The following is a 14,549-nucleotide window of genomic DNA, read 5'->3' on the forward strand; positions in this document are numbered from 1 at the left end:
AACGCAGAGAGGGGGCTACAATACATGTGCAGACCCACCTCCCGCTGCTGCTCCCACTCTGTGAGAATTTGGTCGATTTCGTAGGTCCCAGAGTGTGTGTACACTTGTATGCGCATGTGCGTGCGTGTGTTAGTGTATTTTAAAAGGCAGATTACCCAAATGCAGCAAGAGGATAGGGGATTTGTCACGCAATGTCCTCTTTAGTGGAAAGTTTAGAGTAAGTGTGTGTCTGCGTTTGTGTGAAATGGTGTCTGATATGTATGGCTTTTTGAATTTTGCAGGGCCAAAATATATGCAGTCAAAGGGTTAAAAGTTGTGTTCAGCCAAACACTGGCGATTTGCTCAGCCAAGCAGTAAACGGGGGAAGGACTCCAAGGACTGGGAGGGTGCAGGGTTAGAGAGGGTTTGTGTGTGCTTTAAAGCGTTGCATTAAAATTTCAGATCACAGCACGCCACATAGTCAAGGACCCTGACTGCCTCAGGCACACGAGCGAGTGAGCAAGTGTATGTGTGTATTCGTATTTGTATGTGTGTGTATTCATATTTGTGTGTGTGTGTGTGTGTGTGTGTTTGTGTGTGTGTGTGTGATTAAATGAATGAGAGGGAGTGTGCATGTGGATATAGGCGAGCATGTGTTTATTAGCTTCTGTAGGCAAATGGTTCCTACTATACGTCTTTTCATGTTTTCTTCTGACATAAAAGGAAGAGACAAAGACAGAAATAGAAAGAAGTGTAAAGAAATTTGAGAAAATGCAGAAGTTACACGTTTTATTAATGGGGATAAAAAACAAGGGCGGGGGAAGAGGTGCTGATAGACTACAAAACCTATTGATTAGTGCCATTACACTGTGTGCGATATCTTCCTCTGGCCTTTCCTCTCATGCTCCCAAATGCACAATGTGGACAGAGAAGAGAGTGTCAGGTTGAGGGTGGTAGAAACAGGAAAATGATAAGAAGGATTGATCTGTTTTTAACAGCCAATCAATTTAACAACTCTGTTAATGGAGCAACACAGTGACTTTGGGGCATAGTAACTTGTGGGGCAAAATGGGGTTGAAAAAAACCCCTTAAAAGCCAAGTTGGTCTCTGCTGTACTTAGTATAATCGGTGTGTGCAAGGACACTTTTGACAGTCTTGAAATTAAAGAGTTTTTGCTTAACTCTTTCATCAACTACCAATAGAACACCACAAAGGCTTTGTATTTCTTCTCAGGACTCGAAACTTTGGGAGTCTGTTCGGATGCTCGAGTGGTTCTGGTTCCCTGCTATTCACCCTGAGGGAATGAGGCGTGTGAATGTCATAAAGTGCCACTTCACAGTATGGAGTGCTGACATGGAAAAGCTTCTGTTCTCATCTTTTCCACTACTATAAGATCAATAATGATAGATGTCTGCAGTTCAAATAACTGAAACTACCTTTTCTTACAAGTCCTGTTAGAAGCCTGTGTGGCTTTAACTCTCAAAGCGACCCCAAGTGGCCTCCACTCTCTGTTATGACCCTGATGAATCACAGTGACTGCTTTAACCTATACCACGAAAAGAAAAATCTTTATTTTGGTCCTCTGCTGTGGCTTCACAATACATTGCAATCCCTGTCAGTTTTATGTAAAGTGCCTTGAGATTACCATGTTGTGAATTGGCAGTATATATATATAAAGTTGAATTCAACTGAATTTACAGTGCAGGGGCAATGCAGGGATTTGGAGGCTGCTGTGCATTTTGGGAGACAATCCAGCTGTTAGGGAGAGAAGGGGGAGTTTCCAGGCAAGGATATTCACTAAACAGGATGATTATGTCAAGAACAGACTATGGAGGAGCCAGAGGGGAGAAGTCTCCCACAAACACACACAGATCAGCAAGACACGTACTTTGCTGTGGATTCCTCGTCATACTTTGTCTTCAAATCAAAGAGCTCGGCCTGAGTTGTTTCAAGTGCTGTAAAAGACGGGAAAAGAGTCAGCTCTGAGTTTCCCTGCTACAAGTCAGAAAAGTTCAAAAGAAGAAATCTAAATGTCTGATGTGTAATATCCAAGTAAGAGCAGTACTTTTAAACACACAAGAACATGATTCATCAGCATTTTAATATGGTCAGCACTGCTGTAGGAACAAACTATTTTCTGGCATTTTTGCCTGTGCTGTTCTCACTAGTTTCAAGTGATAGATGTGAAATGTGCTTATGTTGCCAAGCTCCTGTCAATCTGATCAAACTACACCCACTAAAAACCAATTAAAGTAAACTTAAACTTCATAAAAGGATTACTACTAATTTTTTTCCTTGAAACTTTAGGAATAAACAAGAGGCAAACCTGTGAATTTAGAGCCTTTCAAGCCAGAAACACTTCATTTTCAGTGAGCTGACATTTTATTGTAAAAACAGTACCCAGGTCTTTGAAGCCTGAGTAAGGTGCTACCTGTCTGTAGAGACTGGACCTTGTGTTCGGCCACTTCCAACCTCGAGGACATGGAGTCCTGGCTCTCCTGCAGTTTCCTACAGAGGCAGACAGAAGGAGCAAGAAGTCACAGTTAGGGGATACTCAGTCAGTAAATCTTCACGGTTCACACTTTGTAGCAACTGCAAACAATTCTCTAATTTCCCACCATTTCTGAAGTGTTTTCCCCACTAAAAATCCTCCCAACACAACCCACTTCTCATTAAGCAGCCCTATTAGGCAGGAATGTCTGGCCACTGGGGCACACTGCACCCGCGGGGGGGGTGTAAGGGTTGAATAAGAGAGGGGGGGGAGGGGGATGCAGAAACCGCAAGGATAAAATAGATTCATTCTTAGCATATAAAAAGTTGGGCTCTGATGAGAAATTGCCACTGCGTGTAAAAACATCAATAATCTTGCACAAAGACGGTCTTTATGGCACTCTTTGATGCCCCCCTTCTCCGCCAATCTGTCTCTCCTGTCATCTCTATTTTTCTGCCCTCTACTTCATCCTTTCATCTCTCTCTTTCTCCCCTCCTTCTCTCACTTCTTGCAGGATAAAATGCATCAGAGGTGCCATCCATTTACTGCCCCTCTCAGACACAGGAAGTCAGCTCTCTGCAGACAGGAAGGGGCCTATAAAACACTGACGTACAGGAAATACAGTTGGACAATTGATCTTGTGCTGTAAGCCTGAAAGTGTCAACGGGCTTTCACATAGCTTCACACAGCAAAGAAAATGATTGACATGAGCAACATAACATAAAATGCATCACAAAGGAATTCACGACAGGTGTAAACAAATAAACTGGTACATTGAAAGAATGCTGGAAGATTTTCCACTTACCCTGCCCACTTTATTTTAAATAGCCTACACCTTTCTTTTTAGCAACAAAAATCTTTCACCCCATCAACTGGAATTCCTATACATCTGTGATTAAATTAATTCAATCAGAAACTGTTTAGTTAATGTATTGTACAGGGTTTCTGCAGTGCTAACCAAGTTAAAGTCGAGTTCAAAGACCTTTTTATTACCATTTAGAATGTAATTTATTTGTTTTTGCCATTCTGTGAAAATATGACATTTTTCTCAAAGAAACCAAAATGGGTGATATGATACATTTAGAATATGCATATGAAATGTGTTTGTTTCCTCTGTACCAAAACAGTTAATTTTCCCCTTGGATTCGTTTCTTTCACCAAAGAAATAAAAAAATTAATACATTTTTTAAAAATCCAAGTGAACCTAAAGGCATTACTGGGGTAGGAATATAAAAGTAAACAGCAAGAGGATCTTGCTGTGTCCTGTTGAATATTCAACATGAAATATTTTTAGAAACATCGAAAAAGTGAACAGTTAGCTTTTGCTTATAATCATGGTGATTATCTGGGCAATAAATAAAAGTAAAAGGCTTTTTTTTTTTGGCTGAGTACACTTAATTAACCACATCGAGTAGAGGAATTGTGTGCGGTGTGTTTAGTCCACACCCAATATGATTGCTGTGTTCAGACCTACCTAAACAAACTGCACCAAGGGGGAAGACAAAGCAGAGTTCAATCGATTGGACTAAAAAAGGTAAAGGTGTGAAAACCACTTTAAATAGAAGGAACTTAAACATTGCATTTTAAGATTCGGTTTAAATGTTTGGGCTTTGCCTTCTAAACCATAATCACTTTTTACGAAAACATCCATCATGGCCTTTAATTCCTGCTCACCTTCCATAAAAATAAGCTGTCCCTTTACATTCTGGCGGTGTCACAGCTAATCATACAAATGCTAATCTTTCTCGACTCTGTTTATTTATCACTTTAATTCAAAATATAAATGCACACTTATTTAAGATAATTACATTTAAGGCTGACAGGCCAGGTCTCTACCTGCACTCCGAAAAATAAACATAAAGTGGCTTGATAATTTAAACTGGCCACCACCATATTAGTTTAGATTAACTGAGCAGTGTAGGAGGAAAGGCGCCAAAGACAGTTGTAAAGTCAAACAATATAATGACTGCCCACATCTTAGGCAATTAGCTTAATTGTCTTTATATTGAATGGGCTCCTCACCAGAAAAGGACAGTATCACTCTGACTCCTGGGGCATTATAGCCTTTGTAAGAGATCACTGAAGTAGTCAAGAGTTTTTTTCCATGTTCCTACAATATCTGTCAGCAATTGTGAGCTTATTTATTACTACCACATGCTTCCTGTATATCTGAAACACACATTAAAATGGTGGCTTGAAAATGGGCTTGAAGAGGAAGTTGAAGTTTTTGCTGGGTCATTAAGTGTATAGTTTCCAAGGAGCTGATGGCTTGGGCAGCGATTATTAAAAAGGTAAAGACAGAATTCCTATCAAGACACAAACGCAGTCTTTTTTTTTTTTTTTTAAATGTAGGAAATTCACTCAACTAGAAAAAAACAAAAACAATGTTGGAGAAAAAAAATACGCAACTCTTCAGTGATTAAAATTATAATGATGAGCAAAAGTCCAAAGACGTTTAGCTAATAAGAAATTATAAAGTTGTGACTAGCTCTGCTTAATTAAGTCAGAAATCTAAAACATCTTATTAAAAGATTGGAATTCTAACAGTTCTGCCTGAGGGCACAGTGACCCAAAAGTTTCAAATGGCAAAATAATGCAGATGATATTACTTAAAACACAGCACCAGTAGCGCACACGCACGCACACACGCACGCGCACACACACACACACACACACACACACACACACACACACACACACACACACACACACACACACACACACACACACACACACACACACACACACACACACACACACACACACACACACACACACACACACACACACACACACACACACACACACACACACACACACACACACACACACACACACACACACCTCTCCTTCTCTGCATAGTCGTTGTGTAGTTGTAGCTGCTTCTCTTGAGCCAGATTCTCAGCTTGATTCTTCAGAGACTGCTCGTACTCACGGATTTTCTCCTTCAAGGCCTTAATGGTCACCTCTGGAGGAAGTAAGAGGAGAATGAGTAGTGGTGAGAGAAAAGAAAGGAAGAGGGAAAAGACAGGCAACTGGCTAAATACATTAAAAAAGAAACTACAGGGGTTTCGTAGTTGTGATAAATGGCAGTGATGACAATAATGTATTTGACAAGGGGTTTGACCTTTGCTTAAGGAACAGAGTTTCATATCACACATTCTTCCTGTCAGCACAGACGTAGGCCACAGCCCCTATGGCTCCTACCTAATCTTTGCATTCATGACTGATAGAGAATATTTAGTATCCACAAACAGCAGATATGCTGTATTCATTAGGACTGCATTAGTGCTGAAACTTCATAACCTGCTGATGGCTGAGCTCTGTATGGGGCAGCCTGAAATAAATCTAACACATAACTGGGGTAATAAATAGGCCTCAGTGTGTGTAGGAGTGTGTGTTTCTTAAAGAAAGATATAAGTGAGGCAGACAGTGATAAAGAGCAATGCTGCTTGCTGCCGTTGACTGAGGGCTCTTAGCACTTTGTGTGCATGTGTGTGTGCATGTGATTTAAACTCCAGTCTCACTGCCCTGACACATAATCAATAGAGGAGAGTCCCCTCAGAGCCCTCTTACCCCTTAACTGCTTAACTGAACTTTAAACATTTAGGTTGCGGGGATCAATGGCCCCTGCACTCTGTATATCTGTGTGTATGTGAGAGTGTGTGTGCCTGCGCACGCCGGTCCGTGTGTGTTTAACAGGAGAGGGAGTTCCACAGTGTGTTTTGGGGTTTAAATATCCCCCATCTATTGAGGCAAGAAGGAGGGATAAAGGATGAGGGAACAGGAAAATCAATGGCAGAATGGAACCCTGCCGCTGCCGAGCTGTTCCAATTAACTCTCACTGAGGAAAGGGGGATTCCAAAACATTCCCTGCTAACTCACTCACTCCTCCTTTTCGACTGAAATTACACCACTTTTATTGCTGCTTCTCACTCATCTCTCTGCCTTTGTCAGTTTTTCCATCTTTTTTTACCCTGAGGTAGCCTGTCATTTTTTATTCATGAAACTGTACCTCGTGTTTTTCCCCCCTCAAAACCTATTTGAAAATGTAAAACCTTGTACATTTTTTGTGTTGTTGTAAAATTTATAAGGCATTAAAATATGTTTAAATATGGCTTTGCCCTTTGAAGAAGACATTCTTCCTTTCAAGAAGCTGTGTTTTCCATCCTTTATGAATATATTCTTTAAACTTTATAGTTAAAAGTTGTCTACATATTATTAACCTGCAGACAGTATGAAACAGTACAGCTCACACATGTATAAATCCTAAAACACATTTCACATTAGCACATGAACACATTTTATTGGATCAAAAACTTTCAGGTATCTCTTAAAACAGTGAGTCGGTCAATATAAAGACCCATAGAGGTTTTGCTTCGCTTGCTGTAGCCATCCCAGCTGGAAATACAAGAAAGCCCTCCCCGACGTGTAAAATGCACATTTCTTGCTCTATGCAATACTGCAATAAAAGGTTTGTCTAAAAAAACAATATAAGGTTTCAACATTCCAAATGAATTAAATGAACAGGGTATCTACAGGGTAAGGTCTTTTTGGTTTATTGACCTTTCATTGCAATTTAAGATGAAACACAAAGATGGAATTTTTGACTAGAGGTGGTCCAATACCATCTGGAGTAATGGGATCAGTGCTGATCAAGACATTTTTTTCAAGGATCTGCAACTATCAGCATTTGCAAAAATAAAGGAGATCTGGGTTAGATTCTTTACTGAGCTCTATGTCTGTCTCAACCAGCTAGCTTTGCATTATTTGTCCAACCAGAGAATGACAATAAGTTAAGACAAGATGTTGGCAAACTGTCAAAAGTGGATTTGCTGAACTGACTATTTTCTTCATCATACCATACTAATAATAAATATTAAGCAATAGGAAGATGATCCGTATCAGCTTCACATAAACATCTGAGGACATTTTTTGCACAAAATATGGTTTATGAATGATGGCACACATCAAGTCTGCTAAAAGGGTTTCAAGAAGGGATATCTTCCCTGCCAGTAGGAATTGGATGGAGGATTACAGTAAGCAAAATGTGTGTTTATACAGGTACCTGAATACAGTTATAAAACAGAATTGAAGAATTTTAATTACATCTCCTTTTACTACTGGTGTTGCTATGAAAAATATGATCAAAAAATAGTTTTTTGTTATCTTGCAGCTTGCCCAAATGAGGACACGTGACCAACTATAGGTACATTCTCATGTTCAAACTTTGCTGAAACTGCACACATTTATTTTTCCCTTCCACTTGTTCGGTCACACAAGTGTATTTTATGTTTCGAAGTTATAATGGCATGAGAAATCTCATATATAATGGAACATAGCACACAGCCAAACCTCACAAATACGTAACGGAAAAATTCCAATAAGCGATAATTTTTGATTAATTATTCATTGGCTGCACAACTAATCACAGACAATCCATGTCCCTCTTGGAGTCATTAAAATCCCATGACAAATATGTGCTTCTGCATGTGTCCCTCTCTAACCTTGGTTCTTAACCTCCGCAAACTCTTTGTTGTAGTCCTCCAGTGTCTCTCGAAGTTTGGTGTTCTCTGTCTCAATGTCGTGCATCCTCTGGAGCTTCAGCTGTAGCTGCTGAGCCAGCTCCAGCACAGGTACAGGATCTGGCAGAGACAACACACACTGCTTTAACAACCACAAAGCAGATAACAAAAACAAGGGCAGTGAGATGGTGTTGCAAGCTAGGAATAACTACATTCAAGGTCTTGTGAGAGCATGCATCTGCCCCGGTGAAGTGTCCTTGAGCAAGGCAATGAATGTGTGCCAGCTGTGGGAGAACTGTTCTGGAGCGGACTCTGATCTTTGATCTCCTTGTGAAAATTTAGCAACTACTCCTAGCATTTTTACAAGGTGAGGTACATATACAGTCACTGGTGCATCAATGAGTTATAAGTCCGAGCTTGACTGTATACTAATATTGTCAAATATTAAACTGATACTCTAAAGAAACCAACTTTTTTTTTCCTTTAATTCAAGTTTTGTATGTGTCACATAACTGTTTTTATAGATAATGATGATAGTCAAACACCTGTTATCTTCTATTCGTAACGCTGTCATCTTTGTTACTTTGCTTTTAAAACGTTCTAACCTGGACAAGTCTTTATCACAAGTCTAATTTGATTATAACCAACATACTGTTATTTGATAGCAAATATTCTCAAATATTGATATTAACCATAACAGGTTGTGCACTTCAGTGATTAGATGGAAAGAAACCAGACAAAGATTTGCGTTTTACAACACTGAAAGGTCACAGTTAGTTTTCCATATCTGTACCAACCTAACTTTATCCATACAAGCTATTGAATGAGATCCTATCAGTCTTCATATCAACCGAAACTGCCGCTGGGTTACAAGACAAACTTTGCTTTTGTATGGGGAACAAACTCATGCTTCAACTGCTGACACAGCAAGTGGGTAGGTGACACTGATAGACACACACACAGATTGTAACATAGATGAGACACATTGACCGATTATTGGGATGTGATTAGTTAAAGTATTTCTTCTGATTAAGCTTGACAGCAAGAAGTAAATTATGGAAGCAGATGGACAAAGTGGATCTGTGAAGCAGGCAAGGAAAAAAAGGTAAATAAGAGATTAAAGAAAGAGAGATAAACAGAGAGAGGTGAAAGGCAACTTTCTAGAGGCATATTACCAACATCTCTGTGAACACGCAGCAGGGTTAACTGTCAGTGTGATGAAGAGGGCCCTGTCAGTCAGGACAATCACATCTGATTGGTGCTCATGGGTGGCACACTGGTGACAGGCAGCCAAGAGACGCAGGCGACGCTCATCAGCATGCCAGCTAAAAGAGCAGTTTGTGTGTGCGTGTGTGTTTATGTGTGTGTGTTGTACAGATAAGAGGAACTGACAGTTTACAGCTGGGGGTAAAGGCTGTGTGTGTGTGTGTGTGTGTGCGTGCGTGCGCACACGTGTGCATGAGAGACTGTGTGTGTGTCTCTCGTGTCTGACGCAGTTAGATATCTTAACTATGCTAATGAGAGATCAGCAGAGAACGATTGGGGAATTTCATGCTGATTTTGCTCCGCCAAGGTGACACACCATGCAGGTCTAGGCACTGACAATCCCCCCCATACACACTTTGTGTGAGACAGATATATGTGCACGCATAGTCTCATAAAAATACACAAGTACAAACAAACACTAAGAAACAATAACTATATGCCTTGAATTTGGACTCTATCTGGTTCAGTGCCCTTGACTAAAATAAAATAAAATAAATAAAATATCCACACTCTCTCCATCTTATCAAACCTTTGTCCTTCACCCAGGCCTCTTTCCAAATCTAGTGTACAGGCTGTTAAAAGCAGTTTGACTTGTGGGCCACTGGTGCTGGACGCTCTTTCCAGACACCTTTAATCTAAAGCAGAGCACGCTGGGCTGACTAACCAGGCCTTCAGCTGATAGAAAACAGAACAAAACACACTGTTTCCTCTTTCAAGACTGCTGCATTAGTCAGGCTGGTCTGTGTGCGTGTGTGCATCAGGCATTACATCATTGTCTCGCTGCAAGTTAAGAATAGCCCCGTCAGAGCTGGCGCTGACTTATTGGGAGCAGTACAATCCAAAGATATTACTGTAGGTCTATCCATGTGGGAATATGACGACCTCCTTACGCTATAGATGAACTCAGGTCCTCTCTCATTCCTGCATGCACAGCACCTCCAGGGGTCCCATACAGCTGAAAATCTTCAACCGGTAGCACTGTGACTGTGTGTGTTCTGTAAGGCTCAGTGCTGTGTGTCCTTCTCCTCAGTCTCAGTATGCTAAATGTGACTGCTCAAGTGTACACTTCATAGCAGCCAATTGTGGGCGCACTTGTCATCAATATCAGGACGCACCTTCTGTTAAGACACTCTTAAGGCTACTACCCCAGTTGGGACGATATCTCATGGGGACATATTAAGGCATCACACACGCCTAGATGCACAGTGAAGAAGCATCAGAGGGATCGTGTCACGCTTTTTTCTCTTCCTTGTGTTGGTGCTGACTGCGTGGACAAAGGTGCAATCTAATCATGTTTTTAGGATTCAGGAGGTGTCTAGGCTAACACATGGACATGCACAGAGCACATACACATTAAGCATTATCTTACCTGGAACATCGATTATTTTCTTGTACACGTTCAAGAAGGCGGCCTCTGCTTCTTTACTTCTCTTACTTAATGCATCGATCTGTAAGAAAAAACATTAAAAATTGTTAGTTTCATCCCCTCAGGTCTGAGTCCTACATCCGAAAGGAAGGCCCATTAATTTCACAGTAAGAGTGGTGTACATAACTGTCTATCCTCACTATGCATTTGTATGTTGCATGCGAGTGCCGTTGTCTTGACAGTGCATGCACTGGTGTTTGCTTCCAGTGATGTCAGTTCAGCTGTTCTGCCGTTGACGGATGCATTTCGTTTGCCGTGTGCCCATGCGTGTCCGTGTCTGTCTGTTCTCAAGTGAGTGTGCCTTAGTTCGTCCAGTGGGGTGTGTGTGTGTTCATGTGTGTTCGTTTCCCCTCCAGCACGCTGACATCATTAAACAGCTGGCTCAGTCTTTCCAGCCACAGCAGGGGCAGATTATTCAGTCAGCTCTTAGCAGCAATACAGTGTGGATCCATTACTGATGCAGCCATTAACGCAAGAGGGCACGGCATGCATTCCATCACCAATATTATTGAAATGGACAGCATTAGAAGGGATCCATAAGAGATTAATTCTGAAGATCATACAGGAAAAACGTGTACACCATTTACCAATGCTGAAACATGAGGCAGTAAGCTCTACTATAGTCCATGTGTCACGCTTCAATATGAGAAGCAGACAGAGTAGGCGAAACGCATCTGAAATCAAGTCTAAATCAAGGAAAACAGATGCCAAATAAAGACATTCAGATGGTGCTACTGTACTGGGCGAAGATACAGCTGACTACTCTGGCTCATGCACTCAGACTAAACAGCCTTGTGTTTCTCTTCCAACTGCTCCAGCACATTCACTGAGAGAAAAGGGATAAAGACAAAGGCCTATATAAGTCCAAATATAAAGTCTTCACATTCCTAGCCAAGCCAATAGTGTAGTTGATGGGTGGTTTAGGGGTTCTTGCCACTGTAAACAGAGCGGGCTACATGTAATACTGCCTGGGCTCCTATGGGAACCTAATAAATCTCTTCACATGGCTTTGATTCATCTCTAGTTTTTTAGCCGCAAAACATCTGGCCCTGAGTAGGCTGGTGCCAGCACCCCTCCCTCTTTGGCCCCCCTTTTATTTCTCTGTCTCTCTCTCTCTCTCTCTCTCTCAAAACTCTCCTCCTGTCACTTCCATGTTCCCTGACTCATGTTTCCTTTTTTCTTAACCTCAATCTTATTCTGTGTTTAGTCTTTCTCACATGTTTCTCTGTCATACACTCATGTCTTTCTGGCATGTACATGGCTCTTGTCTTAAACTCTCTCCAGACACACACACACACACACACACACACACACACACACACACACACACACACACTTCACCCTATTCATGTGCTCTGTGACATTGAGCGATCAGGATCCTCAAATGGAAGGCCACTAATGGGAGATTACTGATTATGAGTACTAATGCCTTTCACACACACCAGCATCAAACCTGTTCAGTGTCGAAATGTGTGTGCATGTGTAAGAGTATGTAATGTCAGGTTCAGAGTAGCACAAAACAATCTCAAAAAAGAAGCGCACGCGCACACACACACACACACACACACACACACACACACACACACACACACACACACACAAATACACCAAGTCAAAAAAATGATCTGCCGATGGCAGTGAAGGAAGCAAGCTGCGTGACTGTACAATGACTGGGCCAAGGTCAGTGGTACATCAGCTTTATATAGCCCAACATGGGAGGCAGGAAATAGACATTTAATGTAGGACACACCCTACAGTTAGAGGCAGGTTAACTGCAGGACCAGAGCCATTAGAAGACCACCCAGGATTTGCAAATACAGCCTTGCTGTTCCAAACTGCAGCTCATTCAACCAATCCCAATGACATCTGCTATTACATGCTCCCCTGCCCCTGCCCCCATCCCACACACACACACACACCCTAAGCAAAACAAATGAAGTGACACAAATGCTACCTCACCAGTATCAGTAGGTTACCGATGAGAAATGCTTGCAATTGCAAAAGGTATTGCCTGACACATCCACACACAAACACATGCGTACATACGTCAGCACCTTGTGCCACCATCACTCAGCAACGCATTGCTCCCCTATCTAACCCACAGTGTGTGAAGGGCATCAGACTGACCTGCGTGTGTGCGTATGTGTATGTGGCCCCAGTAGAGTCTGATAAGGGGAGGCTATGGGAAGCAGAGACTGAAGCCTTGGATAATGGAAAAGCTTATCTGATCGATGGACTAACAAGGAACACTGAGCATGCAACACACACACACACACACACACTTAACCCGTTTGCTGAAGCCTTGTGGAAACTGTACTGTTATTGGTAATAATTATAACCAGAGGGCATCCACCTTTCAATGACAAAGATTAATCAGAGTATCAAGACCTCCAAGTTCTTAGGCTAAAAACTTTTTATTGTTCTGTCAGGGTTCCACATCAATTTAGTTAAATTCAAGCTCCTGGGTTAAAGTGCTTAAGGATGAGTTACTTCAACAGGAAGACCCTTTTGTTTCTGGTGCTGTCTTGATCAAAGCATCAAGGGGTAAGCAAACAAAGCCAGCCTAAAATTACACATTCTCAGAGCTACTCATGTTGTGGCATGCAAGCGTGCAGAATAGTCGACTGATTGATGGGCTGCTCTAAGACTGGCGCGGGTGTACAGTATTATCTCAATAATCATAAGATAATGTCTTTCTCAGTTCCGCGACCACCCACTATGTGCTACAGCGTGTTCTGGTGTGCACGCCGTCGAGGTGTGTCAACATGAGGACGGTGGAAACAGCTGACAAAGCCCCAATTATACTGCTGCCGTTTCTATTCTCTAAATAGACTGTGGATCATCAGCAGAACATGGTGGAACCACTATAAATTACAGCATTTTTACATAACCACGGGCTGTGGTTGCTGCTCTAACACAAAAATATGGAAACTAACCCAGTGTTAAACTGTAATATTCTATAGCCAGTAGCAAAGCAGCCCTGTCACTCTCTATTGGGATGATTTTTGTTTGTGCACATGTGTATTTGGATGTGTGTGCGCTTGAGGAAGATATTCAGTTGGACTGAATGTCCACCCACTCCAACCCCAAATAACGCCCCAGTCTAAACCAGCCGGTTCCACTCCTACCCTCTGACTTTCACATATGGGAGTGAACTGGAAATGCGTGGCAGCCAGTAAGGAGGAGTTATGATGGAAATAGGCCAAAAAGATGGGGGAGGACATAGAGAGGAACAGTGGGAGTGTGAATTGATGTAGTGCACGCACACACTCACACACTCGCACACGCTCACACCTCTTACGGGGTCAAAGTACATAAACACTAAAGGCATAATATTAAGCTGTGCCACAATGAACACAAATGGGTGAGGATTCACCAAATCAACAAAAATTAAAAAAAAGACTCCAACTAACATAGACAAAGTTGGAGGAAATAGCATTCAGTGAGTTGTGACTGGCAAGAGCTGGGGCTTGTGGTGCCTTTTTCTTTCTTTTTTTCTTGCAGGATGCAATTTAAACACACCCTCAGGCTACAGGACTTCATGAATAGGACAGAAAATCAAGAGCAGAGCTGAGCAAAAAAAAGAGGGAGAGGAAAGAGAGGAAATGAGATAGAGGCATGAGAAAGGACAGGAGATGGAAGAAGAGAAGAGATGAGAGAGGAGATGATTTAGGAGGAATGAAAAGTGAAAATAGAGGAGAAGGGCAAGGAGAGAGGGAGCAAGACCAGTCAACCAGTGTCAAACAGGCTTTGCAAAATGTATTATATGAGTGACTGTGCTATGTCACTATAAATTCCCAATAACACACTCACCTCTCCTTGGAAGCTCTTGAGCAAAGGGGCAACCTGTTTCCGTAAATCC

At 41.7% G+C, this 14,549-nt stretch overlaps 1 protein-coding gene across 4 annotated transcripts in view; it reads right to left on the reverse strand.

Annotated features, from left to right (window-relative positions):
* The window catches only part of LOC137128555 (protein CASP-like), a 64,940-nt gene that overhangs the window by 24,650 nt on the left and 25,741 nt on the right, over window positions 1–14,549 (reverse strand). For all 4 annotated transcript variants that reach the window (XM_067506763.1, XM_067506761.1, XM_067506762.1 and 1 more), the window contains exons 3-8: window positions 14,501–14,548; window positions 10,631–10,709; window positions 7,978–8,115; window positions 5,315–5,438; window positions 2,411–2,487; window positions 1,868–1,934 (exon numbers count right to left, since the gene is read on the reverse strand). In XM_067506763.1, the coding sequence (XP_067362864.1) occupies window positions 1,868–1,934; window positions 2,411–2,487; window positions 5,315–5,438; window positions 7,978–8,115; window positions 10,631–10,709; window positions 14,501–14,548 (533 nt within the window). The remainder of the gene's footprint in view (window positions 1–1,867; window positions 1,935–2,410; window positions 2,488–5,314; window positions 5,439–7,977; window positions 8,116–10,630; window positions 10,710–14,500; window position 14,549) is intronic.

This window comes from Channa argus, chromosome 6 (genome assembly GCF_033026475.1).
Source record: "Channa argus isolate prfri chromosome 6, Channa argus male v1.0, whole genome shotgun sequence".
NCBI lineage: Eukaryota > Metazoa > Chordata > Actinopteri > Anabantiformes > Channidae > Channa > Channa argus.